The following is a 16,509-nucleotide window of genomic DNA, read 5'->3' as shown; positions in this document are numbered from 1 at the left end:
ATTTTTCTTCAAGATTCTCTTACATAGAATCATAGACAATGGAAGGGATTTCCAGGGTCATCTAGTCCAACCCCCTGCAGAATGTAGGAAACAGAAAAACTTTTGGAGAGCTTTTGGATCTTTTGCCAATGCAGCAAGAATAAACCCATCCAGAAAATGTAATGCATGGATATGTTTCATTGGGCTTTGATTTATGTACATTGTATTTAGTTTGAAAACTTACTTGGCAAATTATAGTTAGGTTTGGCAGGTTGTTTAAATGTTTTCTTCCACTGGATCCAAAAAAAACATACACGGAGCCCTAAGCAACAGAAAAAGGGGTTTCCCCCACAAAAACAGGTTAAATTCAATTATAAAACAATAGTCCCTTACATATTGTTGTGTTATTTTCACAGTAATGACTACATCTGTAATCCTGCAACCCACGCAAAAATGGACTTCCCATATATATCTACTACTCACCTAAGTAGAGAGCCAGCATGGCGTAGTGGTTAAGAGCAGCGGATTCTAATCTGCCAAGATGGGTTTGATCCCCTGCTCCTCCACATGCAGCCATCTGGGTAACCTAGGGCTCCTCACAGCCCTGACAGTGCTATTCTGACCAAACAATCCTGTCAGAGCTCTCTCAGCCCCACATACTTCGCAGGGTGTCTGTTGTAGGGAGAGGAAGGGAAGGCGATTGTAAACCGCTTTGAGACTCCTTTGGGCAGTGAAAAGTGGGGTATAAAAGCCAACTTTTATTTTATTTATTTATTTATATTTTAGATTTATATACGCCCTCCCCGAAGGCTCAGGACCTTTTTAAGGGCAAGGAAAAGCTTCACTTGCACAGCAGGCTATTATGACTACATATTTGTGAGACAACTTTCCACAACAGAAATATACTCCCATCTCCCATTAAAATGCTAATAATTATAAGAGTTGGTTTATTGTACCCCACTCTTTACTACCTGAAGGAGTCTCAAAGTGGCTTACAATTGCCTGCCTTCCTCTCCCCACAACAGACACCCTGTGAGGTAGATGAGGCTGAGAGAGCCCTGGGAGAACTGTGCCTGGCTCACAGTGGTGGAGGACTGGGGAGGGTCAAGCCTGTCTCTCCAGATTAGAGGCTACCACTCTTAAGAAGCTGGCTCTCAATAACAAGGAACCACAGAAAAACAACTGAGAGAGATTTAAAAAACAACTGAGAGAGATGTTTGTGGTGCTTGTTTATCAATGTTACTGCCTACCTAGTTGGCAATCTTATTTCTTAAGTTCCAGAAGCACCGGGTTCAAATTATCTCCCTGCCATGGAAGCTTGCTGGGTGACCCTGGCCTAGCATACCCACACAAAGTTGTTATTAAGATTTAAAAAAATGGAAGAAGAACATATGCCATCCCAAGCTCCTCAGAGGAAGGGTGAGTAGAAACATAGTGAATAACTAACAAGCCAGCCAACCTTGGAGTTCACTCTATTCATTATACTGGGGACAAGTTCAGGATGGGGGGAAAATGTCTTAGGATCAGGTTGTAAGTGTTCACCTGCCAGATCTGAAAATTTGCAACCTGGTTTATGTCAGGATATGAGTCTCACAAGCAGCATCAGCAAGGACTCAAATTGTTTCTCATTCATCCAGCACCCCAGGGTTCCATGCTATGTCCCAGACCAACCAAAACAAAATGGTTGGCGGGAGGACAGCACCAGTGATGCATCTCTTTTCTACATGCTATTTCATTCTGGACCATGTCAAGGTGAACCCTGACAAAGCAGTCCTATTCAACGCATTCCTCCGCAGCAACCTAAACTGCAAGGACATCAACATTTCACGAAAGAGGGTTCTTCTCACCCTGTAACTGAGCTCTTGAGATCCAACGGATGGAGCTCCCACTGCAAGATCCATGATGCCATCCACATTGAAGTCGAGGACTGCTACAGCAGAACCAAACCTTCCTGACACCTTTGGGGGAGGGAAGAGGAAACATTCTTGTCAACAGTGCCTTTTTACTGTACGTCTAAAGGAAGATGCTTTAAGTTTTGTTGCGAGCTGCCTGAAGCTTGTTGAAAGGGACATGTGCTAAGTACATAAGGTTTTATTTACGAATACCTACTTTGATTATTTCAGGTGGTTCGCCATGTTAGTCTGAAGCAGCAGAACAAAGTTTGAGTCCAGTGGCACCTTTAAGACGAAAAAGTTTTATTCACGATATAAGCATATGTGTGCAAACACACCTCTTCAGATATATCTCAATTGAAGCTTTGTTGGTCTTAAAGGTGCCACTGGACCCAGACTTTGTTCTGCTGCTTAGATTATGTATAACATTGGGTCTTCTTTACTTAGTTAATGCTCTTTACTGCTACATGACCTGAAAGGGCTGGAGAACTTAGTGCATCTCTTGAGGTCACCTTTTCCCAAAATAGACATTTAGAAGAAGGCATAAGAATGCATTGTACTTTGTGCTTCAGAACTGTTCCTTATTTGCCACAGATAGCTCTGAAGTAGCACATGAGGTCCGTGAAATTAGAGCCATCTGGATACAGGTTTGGATTTGATGGAACAATTGCATTATTACCCAAGAACCCAAAACAGTCAATATGAGGGGAATGAATTTAAGCCCACATAGGGTAGAAAACAATTTTAAAATTAAGTGCTAATATTTATTCAAATTAAAAACCCAAGGCTTGCCGCATAGCCTTAATGAAATCAGCGCATATATGCACGCCAATGCCTCTGCTGACCAGATGTGTTTTGGTGTTTCCCACCTTTATCAATGGTAAGGCATGAAATAAAAACAGCATACATAAAATACAAGAATTACAAAGATTTATGTACAGAATTAGCTCCTGCGATGATATTATATATGCTGGACACTATGGACCTTAGTCAGTTCTGTGGACCAGAAGGCCAGATATTATGAGTACATGAATGTTACTTCTGAGAATATCACAAAGAAGGTGAGCTGCGGTAAGTGAGAGGACAGGAACAGCTTCAGGGATACTGCTGCCGATTGCTGCCTTCTTTGTGAAAACACATTAATGAGATTGGTAATAAGTAAAATGCAAAAATGTAAAAAAAATGCAAGAATGGCCATAGAAAATTTAGCTCTGCTGCTAGCTGTGATTAATTGGTGACATGAACTTTCAAAGCAGACCTAGCAGCTCTTTAAAGAACAGCTGGTTGCAGTTTTATTTTTTAAAGGAAATAGCAGACTTGGAGGAAACCTCAGCCAGAGGTGGGACTACTTGAGTCCTCTTGGTTAGGTAACAAAACTGAATCTGAAGGTCAACTTGTTCTAAGGGTGTGAATAGGTAAAGCCCAGTGGTTCTCTGTGTACGTGCATAACCACCCCCCACCCCCCCACATACATACACACAGAACCTCAAAAAATTGGATCAGTAAACACACACAAAGACCTGTGTTGTGTAGAATTTCAACCAACTGGTTTGTTCTACCGGGAAGCTATAATGGGGTTATAGAGCTTTACGTGTGATTTGCCAGATCAAAATGGGTTTACTCAGAGTCCCAGCATCCCACCTGTTACACAGGCATCCCCTAAGCAGCGGCACCATGCCATTTAGCTTCCGGTGGCCTCACATATGATACATACTCGATGGCAAATAAGAAGTCTCAAATTAGCAGCTTACTTCCATGTACAGACATTGGTGTCTGACCCTAGCTTGTATCCATGCTCTTACATATTCAAAATAGTATGAGCAAGCAAACATGAATACCTTTAGGTTATGATCAAGTGCCATTTCAGCTATTCAGCTGGGAACACCTGGAGCCTGGACGATAATACCAGGGGTGGCCAATGTTCCTAGGCCTGACAGCCACATAATGCTTGAGAGACATCTCACAGCCTCATCCATTACCTTTTCAACAGCCACCCTCAGCACCACCTGCCTCGTGCTCCCGAGGAGCTCCCCATGCCCTTCACTACCAGTCCTTCTCCTGATATGCCAATCTTTTCAGAGTGGATATTTAATTACTATGTTACTTCATTCAGGAACCAAGTTCATGTCATCATTACTGGAAAAGCGCAAACAACGGTGCCTTTTCCAGTAAATGAACACAAACATACTTGTTTCTGATAAGCAAAGTTTGACCTGGGACCTACCTTAGTTCCTTCCAGTATTTCATTTGCTTCCTGATCCAAGTTCAGGTCTGCATTAGGCAAACCTGAACTGTTACCATAAACAATATATACACGTCCTATTTGAACATGTCCTGGTTTACTATATCCTGGGCCTCCGACGACAAGATCATCATATCCATCCTGGTTTAGGTCAGCTGAAGTCATTGCCCTGGGGACCAAAAGAGATAATTCCCATTATTTGGTTTGCTTATGTTAAAACATCTACATTTTCCTTTGGAGATTTCAAAAGGATGGTTCATCAAGCTAAAGAATAAACTATTCTGAAAAGCTTTTGAACTTACTGTTGCTATTGGCTGGGAGCGGGGAGATGTCACCTGAACCATTTAGAATGGTACACATATATACACAGCTTAGATTCTCTTGAATATGAAAATATTTTTCTGCTATGCAAATCTGAATTGTGAGATTTCATGATAAGGAAACATATGGGCAATCATTCAGAAGTATCAGCTTACATGCAGAATTGAAGCACGTTAAGGAAACAAACAACTTAGAACAGGGGTAGTCAACCTGTGGTCCTCCAGATGTCCATGGACTACAATTCCTATGAGCCCCTGCCAGCAAACGCTGGCAGGGGCTCATGGGAATTGTAGTCCATGGACATCCGGAGGACCACAGGTTGACTACCCCTGACTTAGAGAACTGAACTACCAAATTTCAGCTGCAATTATAAGCTCAATCATGAGAGAACTACATAGGACGTCTTTCTGAGTACTCTTGCCTAGAACTGCACTGTCTAGTTCTGGCTAAACTGAAATATTGAGTACTGTAAGTCCACTTATTCTTATTGGTCTCATTAAGCCAGCTTGGTGTGGTGAAGACCAGTGGCCTCGGGTCTGGAGAACCAGATCTGATTCCCCACTCCTCAACTTGAAGCCAACTGGGTGACCTTGGGATAGTTACAGTTCTCTCAGAGCTCTTTCAGCCCCACCTACCTCACAGGATGTCTGTTGTGGGGAAAGGAGGGTCGGCGATTGCAAGCTATGTTGAGATTCCTTTGGATACTATAGGGGGTTCAAAACCCCCAGCTCTTCTCCATTAGGTACTAAAGGCTGCTCACTCAAGATTCCTTGCTTCCATACAGAGCCAGTTTGGTGTAGTGGTTAGGAGTGTGGACTTCTAATCTGGCATGCCAGGTTCAATTCTGTGCTCCCCCACATGCAGCCAGCTGGGTGACCTTGGGCTCGTCACAGTACTGATAAAACTGCTCTGACCGAGCAGTGATATCAGCGCTCTCTCAGCCTCACCCACCTCACAGGGTGTCTGTTGTGGGGAGAGGAAAGGGAAGAGGAAAGGGAAGGCAACTGTAAGCCACTTTGAGCCTCCTTAGGGTAGAGAAAAACGGCATATAAGAACAAACTCTTCTTCTTCTTCAAAAACATTAATGTGACACGCATAACAAACAGATTAATGATATGATCACATATGGACCAGAGAAACACTCAGTTGAATCCTACCAGCTTCCCCATGTGCAGCTTCCCCCTACCAGCTTCCCCGTGCAGAAAGAACATCTTTTAAACAAAAAAAGTTATGCTAGGGATTGTGGGATGCATGTAGACAGAAAATCATGCAGGATGCAAATATTTCCTCATAACTGGCAGCTGGGCAGGATCACAACCCTCTGGTACATCAGAGCAAAAACTGCTAGAATTGAAGCCATTGCTTCTCACCACCCCAACAACCAATGGACAAACCAACAAAAGAAGACCAACCAACAAAAGAAGAGGAAACACATTGGCACCCACCATCCAAGTCTAGCGTATGGAGTTGTCAGGAAATAGGAAGCGTTGGGCTGGATACTGTGCTTAGAAGAATGCCACTGTGTGCCAGCAAGCATGTTAGTGAAATCCTTAGTCAAGGCACTATGACTGAGATGGAGGTAACTCTAGAAAGACACACATAGCAACAATAAGGGTCACTCAGCTTCTGGATCAGCAAAGATCTTATTTATATAAATATCTGCCGGACAACTTTTCTCACAGTGATCTCACTGCAATAAATGGGCCTGCCACAGGTGCTTCTGCCAGTTCCCAGTGGTCTCATTACAGCTCTGGGCAGGAAGGCTGCAACAATACCTACTTCTAACATTACCCACAGTACATTAACCACCTTCTGGCTAAAGGCAATAAATACCATAATAATAATAAAAATCTTCATTCTCAATTCCTGCCCTTCCTAGAAACCTCCTATGCACTGGAGGTTTCATGCTGGGCTGCAGGGTGGAGTTTTAGTCGTGGCAGGTTGCCCCACCTCTTCCTGCACCCGCACAGGGGAGCATTTGGCCCGGTGTGCCTCATCCATCCCCAATTTGTGCTCCTGCATGGGAGCTGGGGTACTGAAGTTCCCAGTGCATAAATGGTCCTAGTAACTCAGGGTGTGTTACAATATATTAATCCATACAAAAAGCAGTATAAATATCATTCAATTTTTAAAAGATTATGAAGTCTACATACAGTCTCATTTCGATAAAGGGGGGGAGGGTTAATCTTCCTTCTAATTTTGTAGCAGCATAAGAAAGACAGAGAAAGACTTGGTGGACTGAAACCACCACTGTGCACTGCTGCTGTGCATCCAACACATAGAGCTGCCCTATTCTCCCCCAACCCCTTTTTACACACATTTGTGTGTAACATCAGCCTGATCTCCATCTTTTGGAGAATTCAAAATCTCACACACCATCATGTGTCATTCGGTTAGCCTTGAATCATGGAAGAACATCTAGCCCAACTCCCTGCACTAGGCAGGACACTCACAATCCTCTCTCTCATCGACCATAACTAGCCACTCCCTTGAACCTTCACAGAATCCTAATAAAAAGTACTACATGGAATGGTGTTCTTCATTTGGAATTTGGATTAGGGGCCAGTGTGGCTATGGACAACCTCTTTCTGTTGCCTGTCCCTGCTTTGGGAGTTCATAGCACAAGCAGATAATCACAAGCTTCACTCTCACCCTAGTTCCCTTCCGTTGCCAAAAAAATACAGCTCCACAAGCCAAGGGACACAGCTCTTGGCTCCCACTATGCTTGGTGCCAGGCTGCCTGGCAAAGCCTTCACTTTTATTTTCTACACATGCCAGCCTGCTTTCTACAGGAACCAGTGGCAATCTGAATATCTGTTTTGAATAACCAGAACTATAACATTTGGAAATTTTAATATTTACAATATTATTTACAATAGAGCCTCCTGTGGCGCAGAATGGTAAGGCAGCAGACATGCAGTCTGAAGCTCTGCCCATGAGGCTGGGAGTTCAATCCCAGCAGCCAGCTCAAGGTTGACTCAGCCTTCCATCCTTCCGAGGTCGGTAAAATGAGTACCCAGCTTCCTGGGGGGTAAACGGTAATGACTGGGGAAGGCACTGGCAAACCACCCCGTATTGAGTCTGCCATGAAAACGCTAGAGGGCGTCACCCCAAGGGTCAGACATGACTCGGTCCTTGCACAGGGGATACCTTTACCTTTATACATGGCTTAATTCAAAGTATTTCCAGATCCACATTGCAGATTCCCTAATTTGTATACCTAACAAAAAAAAGGTTTTTGTTTCTAACTATATGCCTAAAAGACTTACCGTGATCAAAAGGGGCATGTCAAAATAAACCCCTCTCTCTGTGTAGTTGATATTCCTTTCAGTTGATTTTGTCACTGAAGAAGTTATGCTTCTATGATGCTCAGTTTTCAACTGTTTCAACCTGTTGAAATAGCATCTGCTTTTAACACCAAAGTAATTTTTTTTGGGGGGGGGGAGGTGTACATAATCCAAATTATACAGTCACCACCTTGGGAACAAAACATCTGATGTTGCCTGGCTGTGGCACACTTTGAAGGTGGGATGTATTTTGCCATGGCTGCTCCGGAAGCTTTAAAAAGCAGCAGCAGCAGCAGCAGCAGAAGCATTGGTTTTTATACCCCACTTTTCACCCTGAAGGAGTCTCAAAGATAACTTACAATATCTTCCCATCCTCTCCCCACAACAGACACCCTGTAAGGCAGGTGGGGCTGAGGGAGCTCCAACCAGACTGCTTTGTGAGATCAGCACTCTCAGGCTGGCCCAAGGTCACCAGCTGGCTGCAGGTGGAGGAGTGGGGAATCAAAGTCGGCTCTCCAGATTAGAAGCTGCCGCTCCTAACCACTACTAAAGTGACAGATGGTACATGTGGACCAGCAAAAGGACATATTATCCCGGCCCCCAACCCATCCCACCCCCCAGAATTTATTTTAAAACATTTTTTACTGAATCTCCATTTTTGTCTGACTGTAAGGAATTTGAGGTTATTTGTCAGGCAGAAAAACAGTACAAAATAAATTCAAATCTTCAAGCATTTGGGATCCTGGTAGCTGCTGAGAGTATAACGATAGGTATAATCAACCTTCAGAAGCACAACTTCATGGCTGTGAACTTTCCAGCCAAAATTAAAAAGGTTTTGTTTTTTTTAAATCATTATCAACAATCATAAAAAGCCCTGGAATAAAGAGTTCTGCTACAGATGCATAAGAAATTCCCTTGAAGGAGGAGTTCAGTGGTATTGCTTGAGATTTGTTGCAGAAGGAATGGGGCTATAACAAGCCAGCACATCAAACAGTTCCGTCATATAGCAAATGCACGTACATGGCAATTTTTTTTCTGTAGGAAGCAGAATCCCAGTCAAAATGAAAAAGGCAAATAGCCTGAACTTTACCTAACAGAATGTTCATGCAAAGTAATAAGAATCTTGGAGGTTATTCCAATAAGAAGGCTGCAAAGGCCTGACTCACATGACAGTATTTCTGGGTTCATTTCTGCATTGTATATATAAAGGATTCTCAGGAATAAAACAGCCGCTGACAAAAAAAAATAGAAATAATTCCTTTAAGTCCATAATTTGCAGATCTTAAATAATTAACACACATAACAGTTCCCCTAACATTCATCTTTATTCTATGGAGGTTAAACCAGCACCTCACCTGGTCCCATTTGTTAACATGTGACTTGTTAGCTCAAAAATGTTATTCGATGAGAATGCCATGTCATCCACACCCCCAAGAAAGTAATCGTGGAATTTGTCTACCAAAAATGGGGACTTGCGGGCATAGATATGGTAAAGCTATGGAAACCAAAATACAGTTTAATTAGTGACATATAAAACTCAAAAGTAGCATTCACCAAAGTTGCTTCTAGGGGGGAAAAATTTACCTTGGCAACACCGAGCACTTCGCCATACCTGGAGGGAAGAGTGCATTGATTACCATATCAAGCAATGTTTTTCAGTACACAAAATACTTCTTAAAGGGAACCTATGTATATTTTCTTAATTTCTGTGTGCTTCAGTGGAATGGTAGTTCAGAAAATGATAAGTTCAGTTTAGAAAATCTAGTTAAAGCGCCATTGAAAAGTCAAAGCAATCTAAATAAATGTTTTTGTGATCCACTACACTGAAGGAAGAAGTTGTTATACCCTGCTTTTCACGACCCAAAGGAGTCTCAAAGCACCTTCCCTTCCTCTCCCCACAACAGACACACTGTAAGGCTGAGAGAACTGCTCTGTGAGAACAGCTCCAACAGGCCTTTGACTAGCCCGATGTCACGCAGCTGGCTGCACTTGGAGGAGTGCAAAAAAAAATGTGCAAAAAAATATAGTTTGAACAGGAGCAACAAATGCTGACATCTTAAGGCAGGGGTAGTCAAACTGCGGCCCTCCAGATATCCATGGACTACAATTCCCATGAGCCCCTGCCAGCAAATGCTACCCCTGTCTTAAGGCAAAAGTTAGGATTTGCCCTATATTTTTCAACATACTTCAATTACACAGAATTTGTATTGCTAAATGTACTTTTAGATATTTTAAAGTACATATATACATACATACATACATACATACACTATATAAGCAACAGCCAAATAGCCTTCTATCTGCTCCTGCTTCTTACACTCCATTTACAAGAGACCACAACCCAATAAAAAAACAATCTTTCTGGTATAATTTTCCCCTCTTCCCTTGTGCTGTTCAAACCTACCACCACCCCTGTTTGGTTGAGCCAACCCAATGGCTTGTCCAGCCCTTGAAAACGAAAACTTCTCTCCCAAATGCAGTAATAACATTCACAGTCATTACAATTACAGCTGCCTGGGTGAGTCTTAGTAATTACAATCCAAAACCAGCAAACATACAACAATCTAATTTAACAAATATTCCTTTATGTACTTAACAAAATGAAACAACGGAAGTTTGGTCTTACTTACACTTCAAGATATTGGAGATATGTACATTCAATGAGAGTGTCTTCTGTGATGATTTCTTGGCCATAAAATTCCTCATAGATGGACATTAAATCTTTGACAGGTATATACCTAAAACCATTGTACGGTATTTACACTAGAGCCACCTCTTTAAGGCAACAACTTATGAAAACCCCATGCTCCCGTCCTAAATGAAAATCAGAAGTCAGGACTATGCTCTTCTTTTGTTACTTTATGGTCCATGAAAGAGAAAATAGTAAACAGTTGTAACTCAGGCATTTTCACTCAATTCCTCTAGAACATGATTTTTTACCTTATATGAGAGATCCTTGAAATGTTTCATACAGAAAGGAAAAAATCCTACCTGTTTTATAACGAGTAGAACTGTTATGGTTTTATCATGCAACCCTTTATGTAGTTTTATAGCTCATCCCCTACACCCTTCTTCAATCTGGGTTTAGTGGTTACAATGTCCAACATTATGTGAATTTATTACTAATTTCAGCTCATGAACCTCCTAACATTAAAAGCATAGCATGAATTTTCATAAAATCAATGAAAATGGAACCTTAGATACTCAGTGTGAGGGTTCCTTCTGTTCTGCAATGTGAGCAATTCCCATCAATTGCTCAGGGAGGCAGGACTAAACTCTTCAATCCTGGGGAGATGTCACCCTGAATCAGTTTGGTTATATCACATGCTAATGATCCCAAGAACAGGAAGGAACAGGGAAGAGAACAGCAACCAGAACAGGAAAGCCACTGTTAGAAACAAAATGACTGATAACCAGAGGAATGGTAGGATCATGGCTATAGCTGCTACCTGGAGACAAAGGATGGATGCTTTCAGCTTTGATAGATGCCCTCTTGTAAGAAGGCCAAAAGGTGGCACAGAGTTGAGGAAAAAGCAAAGATTTTCCAGGTAGTATTGTACATACACTTTTCAAAGGCTTTCCTGGAGTCCATGATGGTCTCCATGACCTCTGATGAGTATCCTAGGCTCAGGAGCCCATTCCTTTCAAGATCCAGGTGCTAAACCTGCTGCACCAAATATGTGAAAGCTCTGCTAAGGATGGGTACCACTGCCTGCATGGCCAATCTAGAGCCACAAAGATCACCTCTGCCTCCTCCTGGCACATCTTCCGTAGAGCTTTTGGAGTGACCGGGAGAGGAAGGGAAGGCCCTTTGGCTATGGAGAAGTTAGCAAATCCACTCCTTCTGATCAAGGGTGATGGTATCTAGGGAAGAATCTTGGTACCTGATGACTGGATGTTGAAATAAATAGGTCTACCATTGAAATCCCAAACCTAGCTGCAATTTGTAGGAACAGTTTCCATTTGACTGACCTTTCATTTTCATCAATTGTCTGTCTGCTCAGTCTACCTGTATGTTCAGGGACCCTTTGATGAAGCAAAGATGCTTCCCTCATCTCAGAGCCCAAGAAAGGATGGAGTGAAGATGCTTCCCACATCTCAGAGCCCAAGAACGGATGAAGTGGGCCTCTGTGTGTAGGATGTATGACCTCAAGCCTCCTTGCATGTTGATGTGGGCATTGGCTAAATTATTGTATGCCCTGATAAGCACATGCTGGCCCCTGACAGACTGGAAATGAGGGCTTTTCTGATGGCTCTGAACATATTGGCTGTTCAGCAACTACGGGCTATTCCTCTGAGGAGAACTTTCCCTCCTCCCTCTCAGATTTACTAAGATGAGAGGCTTTCCATTCCTGAGGGGCTGCCATGGAGGCTTTGTACGCTGCCTTGGTGGGCCACTGAGAGTCAGGATCCCAGTGGGATGAGGCAGGCCTCTTCTTGTACCTGGACCTATACTTAAAGGACCTATTTTTAAATCTGAAAGATAAAGTAAGCAGCAAAGCCAAGAAGAGGTGTGACAAGAAAATGTGAAGAGAAAGACTGACAGCCTGGAGGAATTAGGAAACTCTCCCTCAGGTCTGAAATTGATCTTAGAGAAAGGCTGGTAAAAATGAACAAAGAGCAAGCAGCTTTCCTCCAAACGAGGCAGGAAGCAAAGTGAAGATCAAAGAACAGGATTGGTGCAAGGCATATATCAATAAATAATTTTAAAATCAAATCAAAGAATCTGAGTCTTTGATGAACCAAATGGAGACCAGCCTTGTCAGATTCTTTGATTTGATTTAAGCTTCATTTATGGACACGCCTTGCACCAATCCTATTCTTTGATCTTTGGTTTCTTCAGATTGAGTTGCCTTCAAATTTAGGAACCCAACTGAGCCTGAGTGATGCTTTCCCAGGAGATGGGAAGTTGAAGTATTTCCTCCTGCCTCCCTGAGCAACTGGTGGGAAATCAAGATATTTATTGAATTGCATTGGAATATGAAAGCTCCTAATGTGAACCTCCCTGAGACAAAATCTTTGTTGGTCTTAAAGGTGCTACTGGACTCTGATTTTATTAAAATACTGCAAGATACTTCTGCAACTCGCTCTACGCAGGCCTACCCTTAACTTTGATCTGGAAACTGCAACTGGTCCAGAATGCGGCGGTCAGGGTCCTCACAGCAACACCATGGAGGTCCCACATCCGGCCTGTCCTCCAATGACTCCACTGGCTACTAGTCGAATTCCAGACCAGGCTTAAGGTCTTGGTAATTACTTTCAAGGTCATACACGGTCTGGGCCCAGTATACTTGAAGGACTGTCTCTCTGTCTATGCCAGGGGTAGTCAAACTGCAGCCCTCCAGATGTCCATGGACTACAATTCCCAGGAGGCCCTGCCAGCATTCACTGGCAGGGGCTCCTGGGAATTGTAGTCCATGGACATCTGGAGGGCTGCAGTTTGACTACCCCTGGTCTATGCCCTTCAAAGAGCTCTGTGCTCCGCCACCTCCAACCAGCTAGTGATTCCTGACCCCAAGGAAGTCCGCTTGACCTCAACCAGGGCCAGAACCTTTTTTGTCCTGGCCCCCACCTTGTGGAATTAGCTCCCAGAGGAGATCAGGGGATAATACCTCCAGTGGCATATCTGAAATTATTTTGACTTTCAAACGACATTTTTTAAAAAATGGTTTGCAAATAGCAAAAAAATTCATTCATACATAAATTCATTCATCTTGCCATGATCGTTAAACTGATGTAATTCAAGTGATTTTATCAAAATGCAGTTGAAGAGCTCAGCCCTGATGTGATCCAGCTCAAATTAAATTCAGAATAATGTCTGCCCATATGCATCACTTACCATATTTTTCAAGTGCCCATGTTCTAATTTGAGAGAAACTATGACTCTAATTACTACGGTTTGTTAAATGCACTGTTCACATTTGTTTTATACAGCTATTTTAAAAATCCAACAGTTATTTTTGCCATTCTTACCAGCTTGGATCCAAATAGTTAAAATCAAGCTCATATTGGCTCAGCACATCTCCTCCTGTTAAAGAAAAAGCAACATGATTTTTCCACAAAAAGCATACAAAGACGATAGGGCATGATTTATCTTTACCACAGTAAACAAATTGCCCTGCTTCTATGGCCCTTCAAAACAATTGGTTGGCCACAGTGTGAAACATTATGCTAGATTAGAGAAACCATCAGCTTTTTTAGCTGTTCTTCATCTTGGTAATGTTTTTTGTGACAAAAGACATAAACAGCAATCCATCACACACTAAAAGGGAAGTCTAAGGCTTACTGCCTAAGATAGAACACAATTTTATTACAACTGCCAACAATTTAGCCACGCTTGTTTGTCTTCTTCTGTTCTTAAGGCACAGTATAAAGGACGTGACACTAAAGGATGAGGAGGAGAACTACTTGTATGCAGCACTCCCACATAAGTCAATGGTGCCACTGGCCTGACATAAGAGGAAGCACAAGTACCACGGTCTTAGAACTAACAGTGCTGTGCTACTGTGCACACATTTAGTGCCCATGTATACAAACTACGACATCGTGTTAGATCCATAAACAATGAATTACCAAAATCACCAGCACTATGAGCTTCTGAATAGGATCCATGAAAATCAATCTGAGGGAAATAAAAACAATTTCCAATTAATTTATACAGTAATAGAAGGTATTCAATTGACATCTTATTTGCTATTTTATTCCTTTTTTCAAGGACACAAAATATATAGGTATTTGGGAGGACTTTCTTAAGACTGTTATTCCCAAATCAGTTTTTCTTGCCAACTAGCAGTGAGATATCTTTCTCTAAAGTGGATAAAAGCAGTAAGTGGCTGTGCTGGGTAATAGCAAAATCCCAAAATAAAACCTGAGCAATGTTTTTTTATTAACACCAACAATGATAACACAATAGAGCATGCAAGCTTATACCAAGCTAGATGTTAAACAAAATAATTGATTAAAAAGCCTGAAATATCCTCCCCTTTGCTTTTTAATATTTACCCTAATATATTTGAAGAACTTAAAAGTGTATGTTGGATGATTTTACATGCTCATAAGACAACTTACTGAACAGCTATTGTTTTGGGAGTTCTTTATTCTCTGACTGACTTCAAAACTCACCAAACCATTTTGTTCAGGTAGGCTTAGTAACAAGCCCTTAAAGGGCACGAAGTAATCAGTTTTAGATAGTAATATACGAAGGAACATTGAGCATATGTCTGGCTATTGTAGTTTTCTCAGGTTGTGGGGCCATGTTCTGGTAGTTTTTGTTCCTAATGTTTCGCCTGCATCTATAGCTGGCATCTTCAGAGGTCGGTCACAACAAGATCTCTCTCTCTCTCTCTCTCTCTGTGTGTGTGTGTGTGTGGCAATACACATCTTGCTGTGACCCCCCCTCCCCAAAACCAAAGAAAACTACAAAAGCCAGTTGACTCCAGCCCTGAACAGCTTCAACAATACATTGAGTGCATGCCATCTGCATACCTCAAAATTAGGCCCTGACAAATAAGGCCGGCAGTTTCCTTTTCCCCAGTTCAGCCACCAATAAAAACAAATGTCCTTTGTGTTTTTTCCAATACACTCTGCAGACAGCAAAACTGCCACATCTCGGCAAAGAGCCCATTCCCAATGTGAGTCATGAGAGGAATTATTCAGGAAATCACCACTTGTGTTGCTTCCACCTTGGATGAATGTCCGGAAAACCAATTTCAGCATTATGAGATGCAGAGGAGAGAAAAAGGAAGCCACATGGCAACTCCAGATAATACCTCCACGGACAAAAAGGCCCTTCCTTGCCCTACAGAAGCTAATTATTCGGTCCAACAATTACAGGGCTTCTCTCAACAGCCTTTCTCAGGCCTGCATTTACTGCCAGAACAAGCAGGAGCCTGGGGGAACTCTCCAATCAATTTCACTTTGTTCTAGGCTAAATTACCTAAAACTGAGGTAAAATTGACAAGCCAGATTCTCAGAGGCTTCTCAACCCCTGCTCCTTTTTCTGATCTGCTCTTCTCCCGCTGAAGGAAGCCTCTAGGCTAGCCTGTTGTCCTCAGCCCCTAGAATCTCTGGAGGCTGTGCAAATCCAGCTGCTTGTGTTTTTAAAGGATGAGATGCAACACATTTCACTCACCCCTCTGTAAGCAGACAAGATATGCTGCTACCACTCAAAGCGAACAAAAGGAGAGAAAGGTAAACGTGGTTGCAATATGCTTGGGTTACACTGAAAAGCCCTGGCTCTCCCTAATTAACAGAAGGGTGCAAACTTACGGCTGCCATTGCCTTCAGAAATCCTTGCTCAATCCCCAAACTATGCCAGCTCACGTCTGCCACCATGTGAGAAGCGATGCCAAAAAGGAAAGCCACCAGTTTCTCTGTAGGCTAAATAACAGCAGTAAAAAGACATAACTGTATTTAAACCAGATACTAACACTACTTTATTTTTTTAAAGAACAGGGTGATACATTGAAATCCCATCTGTACTTCTGCATACACAAACATAGAAGCTCACTGCTGTTAGCTACTAATAATCTAGCAGCATCAAAGTGGCTGATACTTTAAAGGTAAAGGTAAAGGTATCCCCTGTGCAAGCACCGAGTCATGTCTGACCCTTGGGGTGACGCCCTCCAGCGTTTTCATGGCAGACTCAATACGGGGTGGTTTGCCAGTGCCTTCCCCAGTCATTACCGTTTACCCCCCAGCAAGCTGGGTACTCATTTTACCGACCTCGGAAGGATGGAAGGCTGAGTCAACCTTGAGCCGGCTGCTGGGATCGAACTCCCAGCCTCAT

At 42.5% G+C, this 16,509-nt stretch overlaps 1 protein-coding gene across 3 annotated transcripts in view; it reads right to left on the bottom strand.

The window, feature by feature from the left end:
* The window catches only part of GPLD1 (glycosylphosphatidylinositol specific phospholipase D1), a 34,896-nt gene that overhangs the window by 11,369 nt on the left and 7,018 nt on the right, over nucleotides 1-16,509 (bottom strand). For all 3 annotated transcript variants that reach the window (XR_013234220.1, XM_077353015.1, XM_077353016.1), the window contains exons 6-17: nucleotides 15,990-16,100; nucleotides 14,295-14,343; nucleotides 13,695-13,749; nucleotides 10,352-10,459; nucleotides 9,306-9,333; nucleotides 9,077-9,216; nucleotides 8,888-8,953; nucleotides 7,704-7,824; nucleotides 5,880-6,019; nucleotides 4,096-4,282; nucleotides 1,827-1,937; nucleotides 224-301 (exon numbers count right to left, since the gene is read on the bottom strand). Coding sequence is in view for 2 of the 3 variants with exons in the window: in XM_077353015.1 (XP_077209130.1) it covers nucleotides 224-301; nucleotides 1,827-1,937; nucleotides 4,096-4,282; nucleotides 5,880-6,019; nucleotides 7,704-7,824; nucleotides 8,888-8,953; nucleotides 9,077-9,216; nucleotides 9,306-9,333; nucleotides 10,352-10,459; nucleotides 13,695-13,749; nucleotides 14,295-14,343; nucleotides 15,990-16,100 (1,194 nt within the window). In the remaining variant the exon portion in view is untranslated. The remainder of the gene's footprint in view (nucleotides 1-223; nucleotides 302-1,826; nucleotides 1,938-4,095; nucleotides 4,283-5,879; nucleotides 6,020-7,703; nucleotides 7,825-8,887; nucleotides 8,954-9,076; nucleotides 9,217-9,305; nucleotides 9,334-10,351; nucleotides 10,460-13,694; nucleotides 13,750-14,294; nucleotides 14,344-15,989; nucleotides 16,101-16,509) is intronic.

The sequence above is a fragment of the Paroedura picta genome, chromosome 9 (genome assembly GCF_049243985.1).
Source record: "Paroedura picta isolate Pp20150507F chromosome 9, Ppicta_v3.0, whole genome shotgun sequence".
In the NCBI taxonomy this organism is placed as follows: Eukaryota; Metazoa; Chordata; class Lepidosauria; order Squamata; family Gekkonidae; genus Paroedura; species Paroedura picta.
The sequence above is the reverse complement of the archived record's forward strand: the minus strand, read 5'-3'. Positions and strand labels throughout refer to the sequence as shown.